Source organism: Aegilops tauschii, chromosome 2, assembly GCF_002575655.3.
Source record: "Aegilops tauschii subsp. strangulata cultivar AL8/78 chromosome 2, Aet v6.0, whole genome shotgun sequence".
In the NCBI taxonomy this organism is placed as follows: Eukaryota; Viridiplantae; Streptophyta; class Magnoliopsida; order Poales; family Poaceae; genus Aegilops; species Aegilops tauschii.
The window spans coordinates 620249992-620263477 of record NC_053036.3 but is presented as its reverse complement, the minus strand read 5'-3'; the positions used below and the strand labels follow the sequence as shown (position 1 = coordinate 620263477).

Here is a 13486-nt window from a genome sequence, read left to right as displayed (position 1 = left end):
TGCGCTCCAGATCCGGACATGGCTGGAGAGCTTTTCTTGAGGCGGAAAGGATGGAAGCTTGGGCGTTGGAGCTCGAGAATGGGTAGGCAGAGAGAAAGAAGGTGTGGGCGAAAGGGTGAATCCTTATCTCTTTATAAAGGCAGCGAATGTCAAGCGCCTCCCCATTCGCCTTAAAACTCGCCTATTCCACAAGGGTCGTGCGGACGGCGCGGTTGGATTACCCACGCCCGTATTGATGAGAATACCGCAATAAGGGGACATGATCTCTGCTTTGACAAGGCGTGCCAATGAAAACCGCATCTCGAAACATGGAGCGGGAGGCTAAAAAACGGTTCGAAATAATAACCGGGCGGAGACATGGCGTCTTACTATAGAAGATGTCAGTAGATGGGACTTGTTAAAAATTGTACTCTTTGTGGAGCTTGTTTTGCAGAGCCAGACACGTTCTCTGTGTTCGAGGACTACTTTGGAGTATTCGGAGGAGGAACCCGCCTTGCACTGCCGAAGACAATCTGCGCGCCGGACACATCGCCATTGAAGCCTGGTTCAGGGGCTACTGAGGGAGTCCTGGATTAAGGGGTCCTCGGGCGTCCGGCCTATGTGACGTGGGCCGGACTGATGGGCCATGAAGACACAAGATAGAAGACTTCCTCCCGTGTACGGATGGGACTCTCCTTTGCGTCGTTGGCAAGCTTGGCGTTCGGATAGGAAGATTCCATCCTCTGTAAACCGACTCTGTACAACCCTAGGCCCCTCCGGTGTCTATATAAACCAGAAGGTTTAGTCCGTAGAGGCAATCACAATCATACATGCTAGACATCTAGGGTTTAGCCATTAAGATCTCATGGTAGATCAACTCTTGTAATCCTTATATTCATCAAGATCAATCAAGCAGGAAGTAGGGTATTACCTCCATCAAGAGGGCCCGAACCTCGGTAAATATCGTGTCCCCCGTCTCCTGTTACCATCGACTCTAGACGCACAGTTCGAGACCCCTACCCGAGATTCGCCGGTTTTGACACCGACAGGGGCCACCATGTCCGCGTGCTTCGGCTTCATGGGGAGCAGCCCCGGCTCGGGCTTCGGCCGGACCATGCGGAAGGAGCGCGGGGAGGGCCGGGCACACTCGTTGATGACGAGGGATCCACCGCGGGTGCGGCGCCGGAGCGGCGTCTCCTCCGGCTCTGGCTTGACGGGGCGGAGAGCTGGCGAGCCGGAGCCCGACGAGGAGGACGACCCCGGCTCCATTCGGCGCGGCGTCCAGGAGCTGCCACGGCAGAGAGAGAAGGACGGCCGCGACGGGTACTCGAGGCGCGGCACGTTGCCGGTCTCGATGTGGTCGAGGACGGCCTCGAGGGTGCGGCCTGGCACGCCCCACCACTCGCGCCACCCGTCGGCGTTGAGGCGGCCGCAGGGGATGATGTCGTTGACGGAGGCGCTCGAAGTACATCGTCCACAGCGTTTCGCTGTCGGCGGCGTACCTCGACTCGTTCCGCTGCTCCTTCGCCAGGGACGAGCGGATGCGGGCGATCTCGGCCCGCTGAGCCGCCCCTTCGGGCACAGGCAGCACCGGGATGCCGGCGGCGCTCAGCCTCCACGCCCCAGGCACACGCATGTTCGGGGGCGCCGGATACTCGGCCTCATAGAGGAGGCGCGCCTCCGGCTCTTGGAGATGGCGGCGGCCGAAGCCGTTCGCCGCCGCGGCGTCGCCTGGAAACCTCTCGGCCATTTGTTCGTCGGCGGGAAGGGGGAAAGAGGGTTGCTTTGTGCGCCGGAGAGGGGAGGGGATGTGAACTGTGGCGTCCACCGGCGGGGAGGCCGTCTTTTATAGCCGCAGCGGGACGGCGAGAGGCTGCATGCCAGGCGACGTTTGGCGGGAGAGGGCGGGACGCGTGTCGCGGTGCCTTCACTGCGCCGCCCGTAAGGCATCAATGGAGGCTGACCGGCGCGGCAGCCTTCGTACTGATTCCCGCGGGAACCGAGGCGACGAGGACGACGAAGCGGCGTCTCGCTGACTCGGCGGGCCCATCCTCGTTCGCGCCAAAATCGCTCGCCCCGGCGCCCCGGGGTGCCCTAGCACGCCGGGTTCGGCCTGGGACCGCCGACGCCAGTTTTGACCCAAACCGGTGAAAAACGGTCTGGGCTCCTGAGACGCGACGGCCGATTTTTAATCACCGGCTTAAAAAAAATCATCTGGGAAACTGTTGGCGGCGCGGAGATGCTCCTACGGCCCACTTGTCTACCAACCTCAAATTGCATAGTTTTTAGCGGGCCACCGCGATGGCAACGCCGTCGCCGCCGCCGCCGCCAGCGTTCGTGTACCGGATCAACACGGGGGATGAGTGGGCGGAGCTTCAGCGCACCGCTCCACCGGCTGCATCCACCTCAGCGACCTCGGTCAGGTTCAGGTACCGCCCTCCCTCCAGATCTCTCGGTTTGTCAGATTCTAGCATAGGCTCTGTCTGATTTGTCAGTGGATTTCTCCCTGTGTTGCTTGATTTGGACTTGGGGCATGGCCATGGATTTTGTTGCTCCTCTGATTATGCCCAATAATCAATAGTACTAGATGGCTGTTCTGACTGAATCTTTCAGTTTGTTTAGGTTGGTACTAACGAGTAAGTTGTACTAGCAAGCTGTTAAAGAATGATTCATGAAACCAGATGTAGATCAATGCCATCGAAAACAACACTCATATTACAACATATTATACCAAATGGAAACCAAATTCAACAAATTTCTTCTATCGAGAAATCAAAGTTGAAAATGATGCGTTCTTAGGCTGTGTTTTCCTGAAAAGGGAGTAAGGGACAGACATATTTATGCACGTTCTCTGAAATATGCTCTTACTACACTAGTTTTGAGGCGTTTTTACTTCTTCAGTTGTTGTAATATCTGTTTCTTGAGCACTGACTTCTACTGCACCATCTTCAATTGAATCACTGTTATGCCTGTTTCAGAAGACTATATCAAATTTTATATTGTGCATGTCTTCCCTGTTATTTCGTTGGTATGACTTGATCTGGAGTCTTTTCATTTTTCAGAAGAGATGAATCATATGCATTCATCCTTCCTTGACTTGGTGTAGGTGAAGATGGCGCTAAAGAATTATTTCCGTGGGCAAAATGTTCTATGCCTGCTACAAGCTGACACTGCTAAGGTATTGATTTTTAAACATCCATTTCTATGGCCCTGATCGGAGCTTTGCACCCCTTCAACTAAGTGCTATTGTCAAGGCAGACAAAATAGAGCTGGCGAACAATGATTTTACTTGCAGTCTACTTGATGGAGCAACCATCTAATTCTGATGTGTAACTGTAAGGTCTCACCCTTGGCCTTATTTCCATGTTCCCTGCCAAATTTATCAAAGGCAGTCCACATGCTTATGCTAGTAATAGAAAGTAGACAAATTTAATATCAACCTGAGGGACATGAAATGCTAGTTATGTCAGAAAATGGTGAACATAGGCTGAGCAGAGCACTAGATGCACGATTGAACAAGGCAGGACGCAGACCAAATAAGAAAATTAAATGTCTATCCAATACTCGTACCTTTTGTCTCCGTTGCCATCTAATTAGGTGTCTTCTAACTCTCTAGGCTACATGTAGATTTGTCCTGTGCTGCTCTTGGACTTGAAGCCCTGGTATCCACACAGGGAAGAGATGTCCTGCATCCAGCCAGAGCTGCTGCAAATGCAACCCCTCACCATACTTCAAGTTTAAGTTTAAGTTTGGAGAACCTGATACACGGAGCTCTTTTAGTTTAAGAACGTTGAGACCCTCTCGAGGACGTCACATCCAGCGACTACAAGCATCTGGGAGAGGAATGGAAGGTCCTCCAACACGCTCAAGCACCTTGCTCCACTTAAATGGAGCGATTTCAAGCTAGTTGCCTCATGTCCAAGCTGTCATGGTCGAGCTCTTAGCTCCGGGCAGCCTATGAGTACGAAGCATTTCAAGCTTGGGAGCATCTGGATCCTTGGGGACAGGGCTTCCCCTTTTCGCATGCAGATCCATCGTCTTCCCCTTCCGTAGCTGTTGTTGATGCTGACCATTGAAATTTTTTGCTGGATTTCCCTCGCCAAACAATGGGGTCAATCAAAATTATTTGGTGGCTAATTGGACCAATCTAGTGGATGGATCTGAAAAACTCAAAAACTAGAAGCCTATGGAATTTGATCTAGAATCGATCTAATCTTTGATCCACCGGATGTCGTGCCCCGAGGAGAGAGATTAATCTCCCCTGGAGCGGCGTGCTGCAGAATGGTGGAGAAAACTAGAATGAACCTTGCTGGACTAACCGCTCTAATACCATGTAGAATTGTAGGATGGCTAAACAATTCTGTTGTATTGTGTTGTAACCCTTGTAGGGGTATATATAGAGTACAATGTGGGTGTAGAACTGCACGCACCAACTAGTTCACCCAAAAGCTCAAGCTATCGGAGAGGGCCGGACATTATACTCCAACATTATTGAAGTGTGTATGTGAATTGCCTAGCCCTTTCCATCAGTTCGGACTTTCATAGCTAACCTCTTGAGTTCAACTCCTGGCTTTCGCAGTTTATCCAAAAATTATTGTTGCCTCCTTTGTGTCCACGTATAGGCCTCTTGAGCCATACCTCTGAGTCTATCCACGTGTTGACTTCCCGCGCCACACGTTAGAGGGGGTGTGTATGTGGATTTCCTAGCCCTTTTCATCAGTTCGGACTTTTGGTTGTGTTGGCTAGTGCATGAAGCTTAACAGTGGGGAGAGGATGGGACTACAAGGCAAGTCATTGTTCGTTGAACCAAATATATCTCTATCTCTCCTTATCTCTAACTAACACGTTTATACTTTTAACAGCAGACACATCACCACGCCCCCTTCAGATCCCACAGGGCACCTACGACACTTGCTAGCAGTCCGCAGAGGTGATTCCCCATGCGTGGACGCGACAAACGCGGCAAGGATGTCGGGGCGGCGACGGGTGGCGGTTGTTGTGTTCTTCACCGGTTCCGGCGCCGTCGGCTGTCTAGCAGTTGAGGTGGAGCTTCCTGTGCCATCTCCAAGGTCAGCCGACTCAATTCCAGGCAAAAATGGACCTCGGCGGCCATCAGGCGGAGCTACAGGACGGCGGGCTCGTCGGCTGTGAAAAATATGATTTTGGCATCGGTGAGCGAGGAGAAGGCGGGAGAGAGCGGCGGGGCTGCGGGATGGTCGCGTGGAACAGTTCCGGCGCAGGGGTCTGGATGGGGGCTATGGCAGGGGCACGCCAAGAAGAAGAATGCATGGGTGGCCGACTATATTGAGAAGCTGTGGCTTTGGGGGGACGAAAAGCCATTATTATTTTTAGGGATTATTGTTTTGAGGGATCTTCTGGCTAGGCTTTAATCCCTCAAAACAAAATTAACTTTTAGGTCATTTGCTAGAGATGCTCTTATAAGCCAAACTCTAAAAAGCAAAGTTCAGCAGAGAGAATATGGAAATGCCCTATTCTGATCGAAATTCCAAGTGGGCCTCATTTCTTTTCACATGCACAAATTTATTTCTTGCACAGGAACATAAATAGGACAGCAGGGGAATCTTCCTAAATGACATCCTGGAAGACGACCTTTGCTATGTGGCTATCAACTGTTTCAGCTGAGCAATGAGCCGAGTAGTAGAAGCTTTTCACCACGTGGAGAAATGTCTGCCTGGTGTCTATGTTGATGCCATGGCAACCCTGATGAATTCGCCAAGATAGCTCTTGCATCTCTATGTCCACTTGCTGGTCCAAGTCTTCTGTATTCTCCATATTTTCCCCATTCTACTTTTCAATCATTGAACAACATTTGGTTATGGTTTGACAGATCACATTCAACTCAAACGGATGACACAGAATGCATGTACATACGCACCTGAGCAAGAACTCTTGTGGCAAGTTTGCGGCAGATGGAAGAGGTGAGCTGTTCGAGCTGGGAATACTCCCAAAGGTTCAGTTTTTGCTCGGCTGAAACATGCCTTCCTGAGGTGATCTCGACTGTGCGGACCAACAACAGAGCTGTATCTCCTTCAATTGATCCATGGCTCTCCTTTGCAGTCCATGCCATGAGCCACTGCTTCCACTGCAGTTGCCAAAGAAAAAAAAGGTTCGATGTTTCATATCTGGTAAACAATTCAGCATCATATAGACAGCTGTATCTAAGTGGAGTGGATTGATGAATTTTACAGCGTCACGAAGACTGCCGGAAGAGTCGTCGTCGAATGAAACGATGTCGATAAGCTCTTCAAGATTCTTTGTTGAATCCTTTGTGCCCCTGCAATGCGTGCACACAAATGTTACTTTGATCATCCTGGCAGGCAGGTATGAAACTCTACTTCGGTTTCTTGAAGGAAATCAGATGATATTCCGTTGCTAAGAAAACTTCACATTGATCATCACAAAACCAGACCCCGGAGAGGGAAAACTACGAAGCTGCATTCATACCCAGTATGTCTGAAGTGAGAGGTCACCGCCTCGGCAAGCACCCACGTGCGAGCCCATGCTAGACGCTCTGCTGCTCGGCCAGATTCGAAGATGTTTGCTGAAGCTAAGAAGTAAGCCGTCAGGGCGCTCTTTGGTGTTCCACCATACTTCTGCAGATGGTTCCTCAAATACCACCTGCACATACTCTCAAGTAAGAATCTACTCACTCCATTCCAAAATAATTGAAGTTCTAGCATTGTCCTAAGTCAAATTTTATTAAGTTGACCAAGTCTATATAAAAATATATGAACGTCTACAGACCAAATTTACTTCAATAGATTCATTATGAAATAAATTTTCATATTGTAGATAGTCGCAGATTTTCCTATAGACTTGGTCAAACTTTAAAAAGATTGACTTAGAAAAATCGTATCAGTTATTATTTTGGAACGAAGGGAGTAGGTGTCATATGCTAGGAGCGCAGATTAATCAAACCTGAGGATAGAGAGGTTGCAAAAATGTCTGTGACTTACTTTCTGAGGCCATTCCACTCAAGTCGGAAGAGTCTTTGATATTCTCTGAAGTCAGCTTTTGCCATTTCAAGGTACAGGTCGTTGCTCACAAGATTCATTCTGAAAAGTGAAGTGCCAGAACCAAGGGTGTGACAAATATATAGCTACTAGAAGTTTCTGTTTTTTCAAGCGAGGCAATTAAGAATTGGTCTAGTTTCACATGCATGTTAGCTGAATACTACTGTTACATAGGATGATTATTACCTGTAGAGGACGTTAGCAATCCAAACATCCGTGTTGCCTCCATACTGATCCAGATACATCCTTGTTTCTATCCGTGGCAAACTTGCTTCCCAGGGGAAGTTCAGTGCGTACTCGACCTGTTTTTTGGAAGTACAAGGCACCATAAAATTCATCACTACTGTCTTGTGAACTAAGGGAAGTAGACGCATATATAATTAACTTTAATATGTTGGCACAAACTACCTCGCCTGGCAGGTCCTTGGTGATGATCCACTTGTCATACAGTTTGTTGGAGGCTTGTCTTTCATGGAGAAATGCACGACAATAGCGCCCAGCCCGTGCCAGGACATCATCATCACCTGGGAACATGAACTGTGAAGCACGGTAAGTGTTGTACATTGGGGTGACAGATGCATCGTTGGTCTCCAATGGGAAGCAGAAGAACTTGCCGTCCTTTTTGTCCTCAAAGTGGTTAAACACGCCTGCATTGTAGATGCACATTAGGCAAAATCGATGCAGCACAACATAGTAGTCATGCATGCGTAAGTGCTACTCCGGATACATGCTGACCTTATAAATCGTGGTTGATCTACACTAGGATGCACGGCAATAGTTATGTATTTACATGGAGTGACGTCGTAGCCATGTTGACGGAGGAGACGGAAACCCATGGCCGTGTCATCAATATCCGGGGTAGGGCAGTGCACGTTATGAGCCAGTCCCTTTCGAGTCCAACGCCTGTTAAAGTGTATATATATAGCTCCTCTCAAACAGGTGTTAAACAAACGCTCATCTCAAATTAGTCCACTGTTAGTCTTTGTGAAAACAAAAGTTCTCTATTAAAAACATACTCCTAGTATTTAGATTAGTTGTTTCGTGAAAATAGTACAACTGGATTAATAATAATATATTCATAATATAAGTTTTCAAATATTATTGTGCTACATATAGGTACGAGTAATAATGGTCATGAATATGTGAGACAATGTTAAAGTCTAACTCATAACTTCGGGGTAATGCGCGTTTCAAACACGTTCCCTTTGTTCAAAAAATAAAATTTTTATTTCTGTTGTAGCAATCCACGTCATTCTACTTTGACTACTACTTCCATATGAATATGTTCGCAAACAGAATTTATATATGAATATATATTTATGATGGAATATGATGATTCTTTAATGGTTTTATCTGACAAAATTGTTTTGTATGTGCCGGAGTGATTGGTAAGTTTGAAGCTCTTGAGTGAATGTATTTTAGGACATCAACTATTTCCACTTAAGTTTGTGTTACCTGTAAATACAATCTAGGCACTGCTCAATTTCACTTGTGAAGTGCCTTGATATCCCTAGACGCATCAGCCGATCGACCACCCATAACTGCTCAAAAATATCCAACGAGTACATACAGGGCACTGAAAAGGGGAATTTATTTGACTGGCAATGTTAGTATGTACTGTACTAACCAATGCAAGGGACTCTCACATCCTACCCAAAAAACAGAATTACCTCCCCCGCGGAACTTTTTGACGAGCCTGTCTAGGAACGCTAGGCATTCTTTGTCGCCGGTGTAGCTGAGGGCAGCAGCTGTTGCAGCAGGCGAGGAATGGAAGGAGCCGTCCAGACACCGCAACTTGAGTAGCCTTTCCCAGTCCAACTGCAAGTCTACCATTCCTTCCACGCTGTAAAGTAGGGTCGTTGGACTGGCGTGTAGCACATCCAGAGGTATCCTACAATTTGAGTCAGAGAGTCTTTTTACGGTAGGGACAGGCAAATATCGGCTGTGCCTAGCCAATAGATTAGATGGTTTAGATTGATCAATACTAGTTAGGAAATCAAGGCAGTAGTATTTCTCAGTCAAAGGGCAAATTTGATACTAGATGAAAAACAAAAAGTGATTGTTTAGCAGATTGATATTTGTCCAGCTTAGCTTCATCTAAGCATATACCCAAATAACAATATCCATAGTACAAATTATGATTCGTACGTCATAGGGATGCAGGCGGACATGTCTGTGCGATCCGCATCCGTCCACGCAGCCAAAATTACTAGTACTAGTTTTAATTATGGGTTTGTGGACAGTTGTGGACATGCTGATGCCGTCCTCATGGCCTTGTAAAAAAACTAAGTGCATCGCTGGCAGATTGGAGAACACACATGCAAAATTATATGGAACTAGATGATACCCACACGTTGATGCAAGAATGGTTTGCAATATATTTCAGTAAGAATTGGGTGTATGGGAAACAGATATTTGAAATAATAATATGTAAAACTGGAAATACATATAATTTTAGTGTTTGATTGCTGTACACTATAAATATCAAAATAGATGGAAATTTTCATGAATGTTTACATGTTGAGGTAGCTTTTTCTTATGAATGATTGCATGTTGAGGTGGTCCTTTTCGAGACGTGTTGAATGATGAGATGGCATGCTTGCATGTTAAGAGAAATTGGTTAGTAGGGGCTAGCTATTTTGATATGAAGAGAAATTGGCATGCTTGCATATTTTGGTACGAACTCAGGTGGCCCAGGGGCGGGTGGCGTACGAACGGGGTCGGGCAACGCATGATTCTCGCAGGCTAATTCTATCGTCCAATGACATAATTAGTAGGATTGTTGCTAATTAACAATTCTGTAAGAAAACAATTGATTTTCATGGGGATTTTCTTTACCCACAGAAAACAACAAGTGTTTTAAGGCTATACAAAAACACGATGTGTTTCCTGTCTATGGAGAAGGTTGAGAGATTCCTCTCTTTTTTCTCTCGAAAGAAAAAGAGATTACTCTCTTTTTTCGCCGGAGGAATATCTTTTGTGGGAGAGATTATCCAAATCCTGGCCTAAATTATCCTTATGAAAAATACCCACAGGCGAATTGTCCAGAATACTCATACAATTGATGATTAAGAGGACTTAATAATAGTACTAGGCGATAGACTAGTAAATTGCACTGTAGAAGTCCTCGAGTTAGATGATGCTTAATTGTATGTAGACTATTCAGTTCGATCTATAAATCGAGGTTTATGTATCTATGCATACTTAGAGAGCTTTAGATTTCTCTTGGCATATATCTCTTCAAGAACAGGGTGATTATAAGGGATGTCCAAATCCAGGTCCTTTGCCTTCTCTAGGATTGCTGGCAAGTTAATCTCGAAGCCACATGGCATCCAGTCCTGTTCCTCTTCTACCAACTTGCTCATATTTTCTTGGATAAATAACACACCTACAACATAAAAGGTTCTATCTACATTAGACACTTGAAGAAAACCTGTAGGTAAGGATACCAAGATTGACCAAAACGAAAAAAAAACCAGTGATCGGTTTACCTCTGTCACACAAGTCGTCACAGTCAATGTTCCAGGACTTCACTGCTACTACACAAGCCAGGGTGCTGATCATCCGATCTTGGACCATAAAGAAAGCGGGGTCACCCCATGAACCATCTGGTAGTTGATTTTGTACAATCCAGTCGATGCATGAGGGGAATTGTGGTTTCTCATCTCCGTCAAGGTTCTTGACAAGGGCGACCAATGCCGTGTCGTAGGCTGAAGCAGTCGTCGCCGTCTCATCATCACCCAATGAACCCAGTGCTGTCCTTATGGCATTGATCATCTCTTGCTTCTTGCTTGGTTCATCCTTAAGGAAGATCCATGTTGGGTTTTGGTCAGGGTTCATTATAGTATGTGTACATTTGTCAGATTGTGTGCAACAGTGATAGTTCGGCCAAAAATGAGTTAATTCGTATGTGTACATGCTCACCGTGTGCCGTTTGTATTCATCAACTTTCCATTCACCCTCTTCTGCCTCCGGATATGATGGGGATTTGCTACTTATCACGAGCCCTAGATATTAGGGATGTCATGCAAGTCATGTGAGATTACTATACACTTCAAATTATGAGCTCAAGCACATTATCACTATTAGATGTAGTATGAAAATTTATCCGGCCGGCTGGCAAACCTCTAGATCAATATCACTCCAAACGTTTAGGTGGAGAGGAAACAAGATTCATAGAAGGAATTTATTGATTCTAAGAGGCAACAAGAGCTTCAATCCAAACTTTTTTTTTCCCGCGAACATGAGCCAAAAACATCTAACGGCAGCGCTCAAGTTATTTCTCAAACGCAGCCAGCATGCATTCACGTCAGGAGATTGATAGATTATGATTACCAGATCGTCGACGCTGAGAGCGTAGGTGCAGGGAAAGCCGTCGCCATGGCTTGGCTGTCGTCCGGTCGAGCACTGGAACATGCCAGCCTGCAGCGGTAAAGGTGAGCATCCTCGAACCTTTTGGATGTTGGCCTAGTGATGAGCTGTTGCATGCTTACCGCCATCACTACGTATTTATACCAGAAGGCTCTAGGTGACGAATCGCACTTGATAATAGACAAGTACTACGGCATCCGTCTTGAATTTATTGGTCCCCTTTGTATTCCACGCCAAAATTTGGCCTTCAATTTAACTAACAAAATATTAGCTTATATACCGCAAAATTAATATCATTGGAAACTTCTTTCAAATAAGAATCTAACAATACAAGTTTTGTGACATATAATTTATATTATGATAGTTAAATCTATAACCAAAATTTAACACAAAATATGAAGGAGACTAATAAACTAAGATGAAGGTACTAGCAGTGAGAGCGACGACTGAGATTTATTTATTCTAACAGGCAACAATTGGCCCCCCGTCCTCCAACTTTGAATTGCAAAGAAACACCACATTTCAAGTTCAGCTCCAGAATTGCCACCACATTTCTTGCTCGGCCCAAAAAACTACCAGTTTCCTTACTAATTTTTTCAATAAACACTTTGACTGCTTTGGGCCGAATTAATCTGATTGTTGGCATACCGGATCCACCTGTAAGCGTTGACATGGTACAAAATAGTCAACACCGTACCGTTTGTTGAATGTTAAGTTGGACAGAGGGCCCACATGGCCCAAACCTTCTTCTTTTATAGCATTTTCTCAAACAGGTTACGCGCATGCTCCCTCCATAGCCACCTCCCGCTCCTCTAGCCACCACGGATGTTTCGCTTCATTCAGCACCACGCCATAGTGGTCCTAGAGCACCGCATAGACCTTCTGAGCACGTCTACTTCCTCCGATCCCTCCTCCACTACCCATGGCGCAAGCTGCTAGCTGTGTTGACTGCAAGAGCTCGCGTAGGCCACTCCATGCCCATTTGACCTCATTGGCAGCGCAAGCAGAGAGCTCACATGTCCCTTGACCACATTCGATTGATGTCCTGCAAATGCACATGGTTTAGTTGTAGCCTTTTCGAAGTAAGGGTATCAATTCCACATGGAGCACATGAATTAACCTTTTGTCTCTTGAAAGGTTTAAATAGCAATGCCTGCAAGTTGTAAGAAATCCAAAGCGATAGTGATATGATGGATACGGTGTAGCGAGTGTAAATGTAAAATACTAAAATAAAAGTAACAAAGAATTTAACGTAAAACATTGAGATCAATAGGGTTAAAGCATTTCCAGGGAGTTCGGATTCCCCTCTAGTGTGCATCTATAGCGGTGCCTAAACATAATGCCACTTCAGATTCCTAAGCCACTTTGCATGTTTCTATTTGTGGGCATTGTCGATACAGATACATGCATACTCGCGGCAGCATCGTATCACACATACCACCACCATTCTTCCCCACTTCGATTATCAAATGGTGATTAAGGAGAAAAAGATCCCTGTGGACATAGCCTGAAAGTTGTTTCTGTTTTACTACCTGTTGCAAAGATCCGGGATGAAGGGAGATAGCCCTGTCACATACCCACCTCCATGACCAGCCGGTTCACCAGCAGTAATAACCTTCCATTCAAAGCTGGCATATGTTGGATGGTCGACTTCACCCAGCATCAGGAACACGATTAACATAAACATGCAAAGGGGATATTAAATCCTAATACCAAACGATCTATTACATACTGGTGTTTCTCCATATCCCCGAGAACAATGGGAAATTACTCACACATCAAGGGCACAAGTGAAAGGAGACGAATCATGATGAACACAATGATCCCACACATATAAAGCAAGATTGAATCCACTCCAACTAATGTATTACAAATGGATGGGGATGAGATGGTGATGATGATAAAGCCTTCGTGATGCAGAATAGCGGTGGAGGAGGCTTGGGTCGGTCCTCCCTCTGGCAGCCTTGGGAGGCAAGGGTTCTTCCTTCCGGATGTGTTTTCATCCACCTCCGTGTCTCTGATCCCCGATCGGATTTCACGAGGTGAAAGTAGTGGATGAGGCGGCGGCGCTGACAGCTCATCGCTCATACGAGCCGGCCCCT

At 46.2% G+C, this 13486-nt stretch overlaps 1 protein-coding gene, 1 long non-coding RNA gene and 1 pseudogene across 2 annotated transcripts; 1 reads left to right on the top strand and 2 right to left on the bottom strand.

Annotated features, from left to right (window-relative positions):
• Window positions 1-1729, bottom strand: part of LOC109753603 (pentatricopeptide repeat-containing protein At2g34400-like) — a 29839-nt pseudogene extending 28110 nt beyond the window's left edge.
• A 511-nt stretch (window positions 1730-2240) lies between these two features.
• On the top strand, window positions 2241-6508 carry LOC109753604 (uncharacterized). Its single transcript, XR_006670804.1, has 6 exons — window positions 2241-2408; window positions 3086-3157; window positions 5828-5918; window positions 6058-6106; window positions 6189-6321; window positions 6408-6508. It is a non-coding gene; the product is annotated as an uncharacterized lncRNA (long non-coding RNA).
• On the bottom strand, window positions 3165-11549 carry LOC109753582 (syn-copalyl diphosphate synthase, chloroplastic). The gene is made up of 14 exons (XM_020312505.4): window positions 11349-11549; window positions 10938-11020; window positions 10505-10814; window positions 10218-10401; window positions 8684-8904; window positions 8469-8589; window positions 7804-7916; window positions 7422-7660; window positions 7200-7315; window positions 6957-7055; window positions 6445-6618; window positions 6187-6274; window positions 5876-6082; window positions 3165-5784 (listed from the first exon to the last, which is right to left on the bottom strand). Exons 1-14 carry the CDS (start codon window positions 11455-11457, stop codon window positions 5566-5568), a joined length of 2283 nt encoding a protein of 760 aa, XP_020168094.1. The 5' UTR covers window positions 11458-11549; the 3' UTR covers window positions 3165-5565.
• Window positions 11550-13486: the final 1937 nt, after the last annotated feature.

Excerpts from the sequence above, each read along its gene's own strand:
- LOC109753582 (XM_020312505.4), bottom strand. The coding sequence starts at position 11,457 with ATGCTCACCTTTACCGCTGCAGGCTGGCATGTTCCAGTGCTCGACCGG. Across the intron at positions 8,905-10,217 it reads AGAAATCTAAAGCTCTCTAA|GATACCTCTGGATGTGCTAC; the intron begins GTATGCATAGAT and ends CTCAAATTGTAG. Across the intron at positions 7,316-7,421 it reads CCAAGGACCTGCCAGGCGAG|GTCGAGTACGCACTGAACTT; the intron begins GTAGTTTGTGCC and ends TCCAAAAAACAG.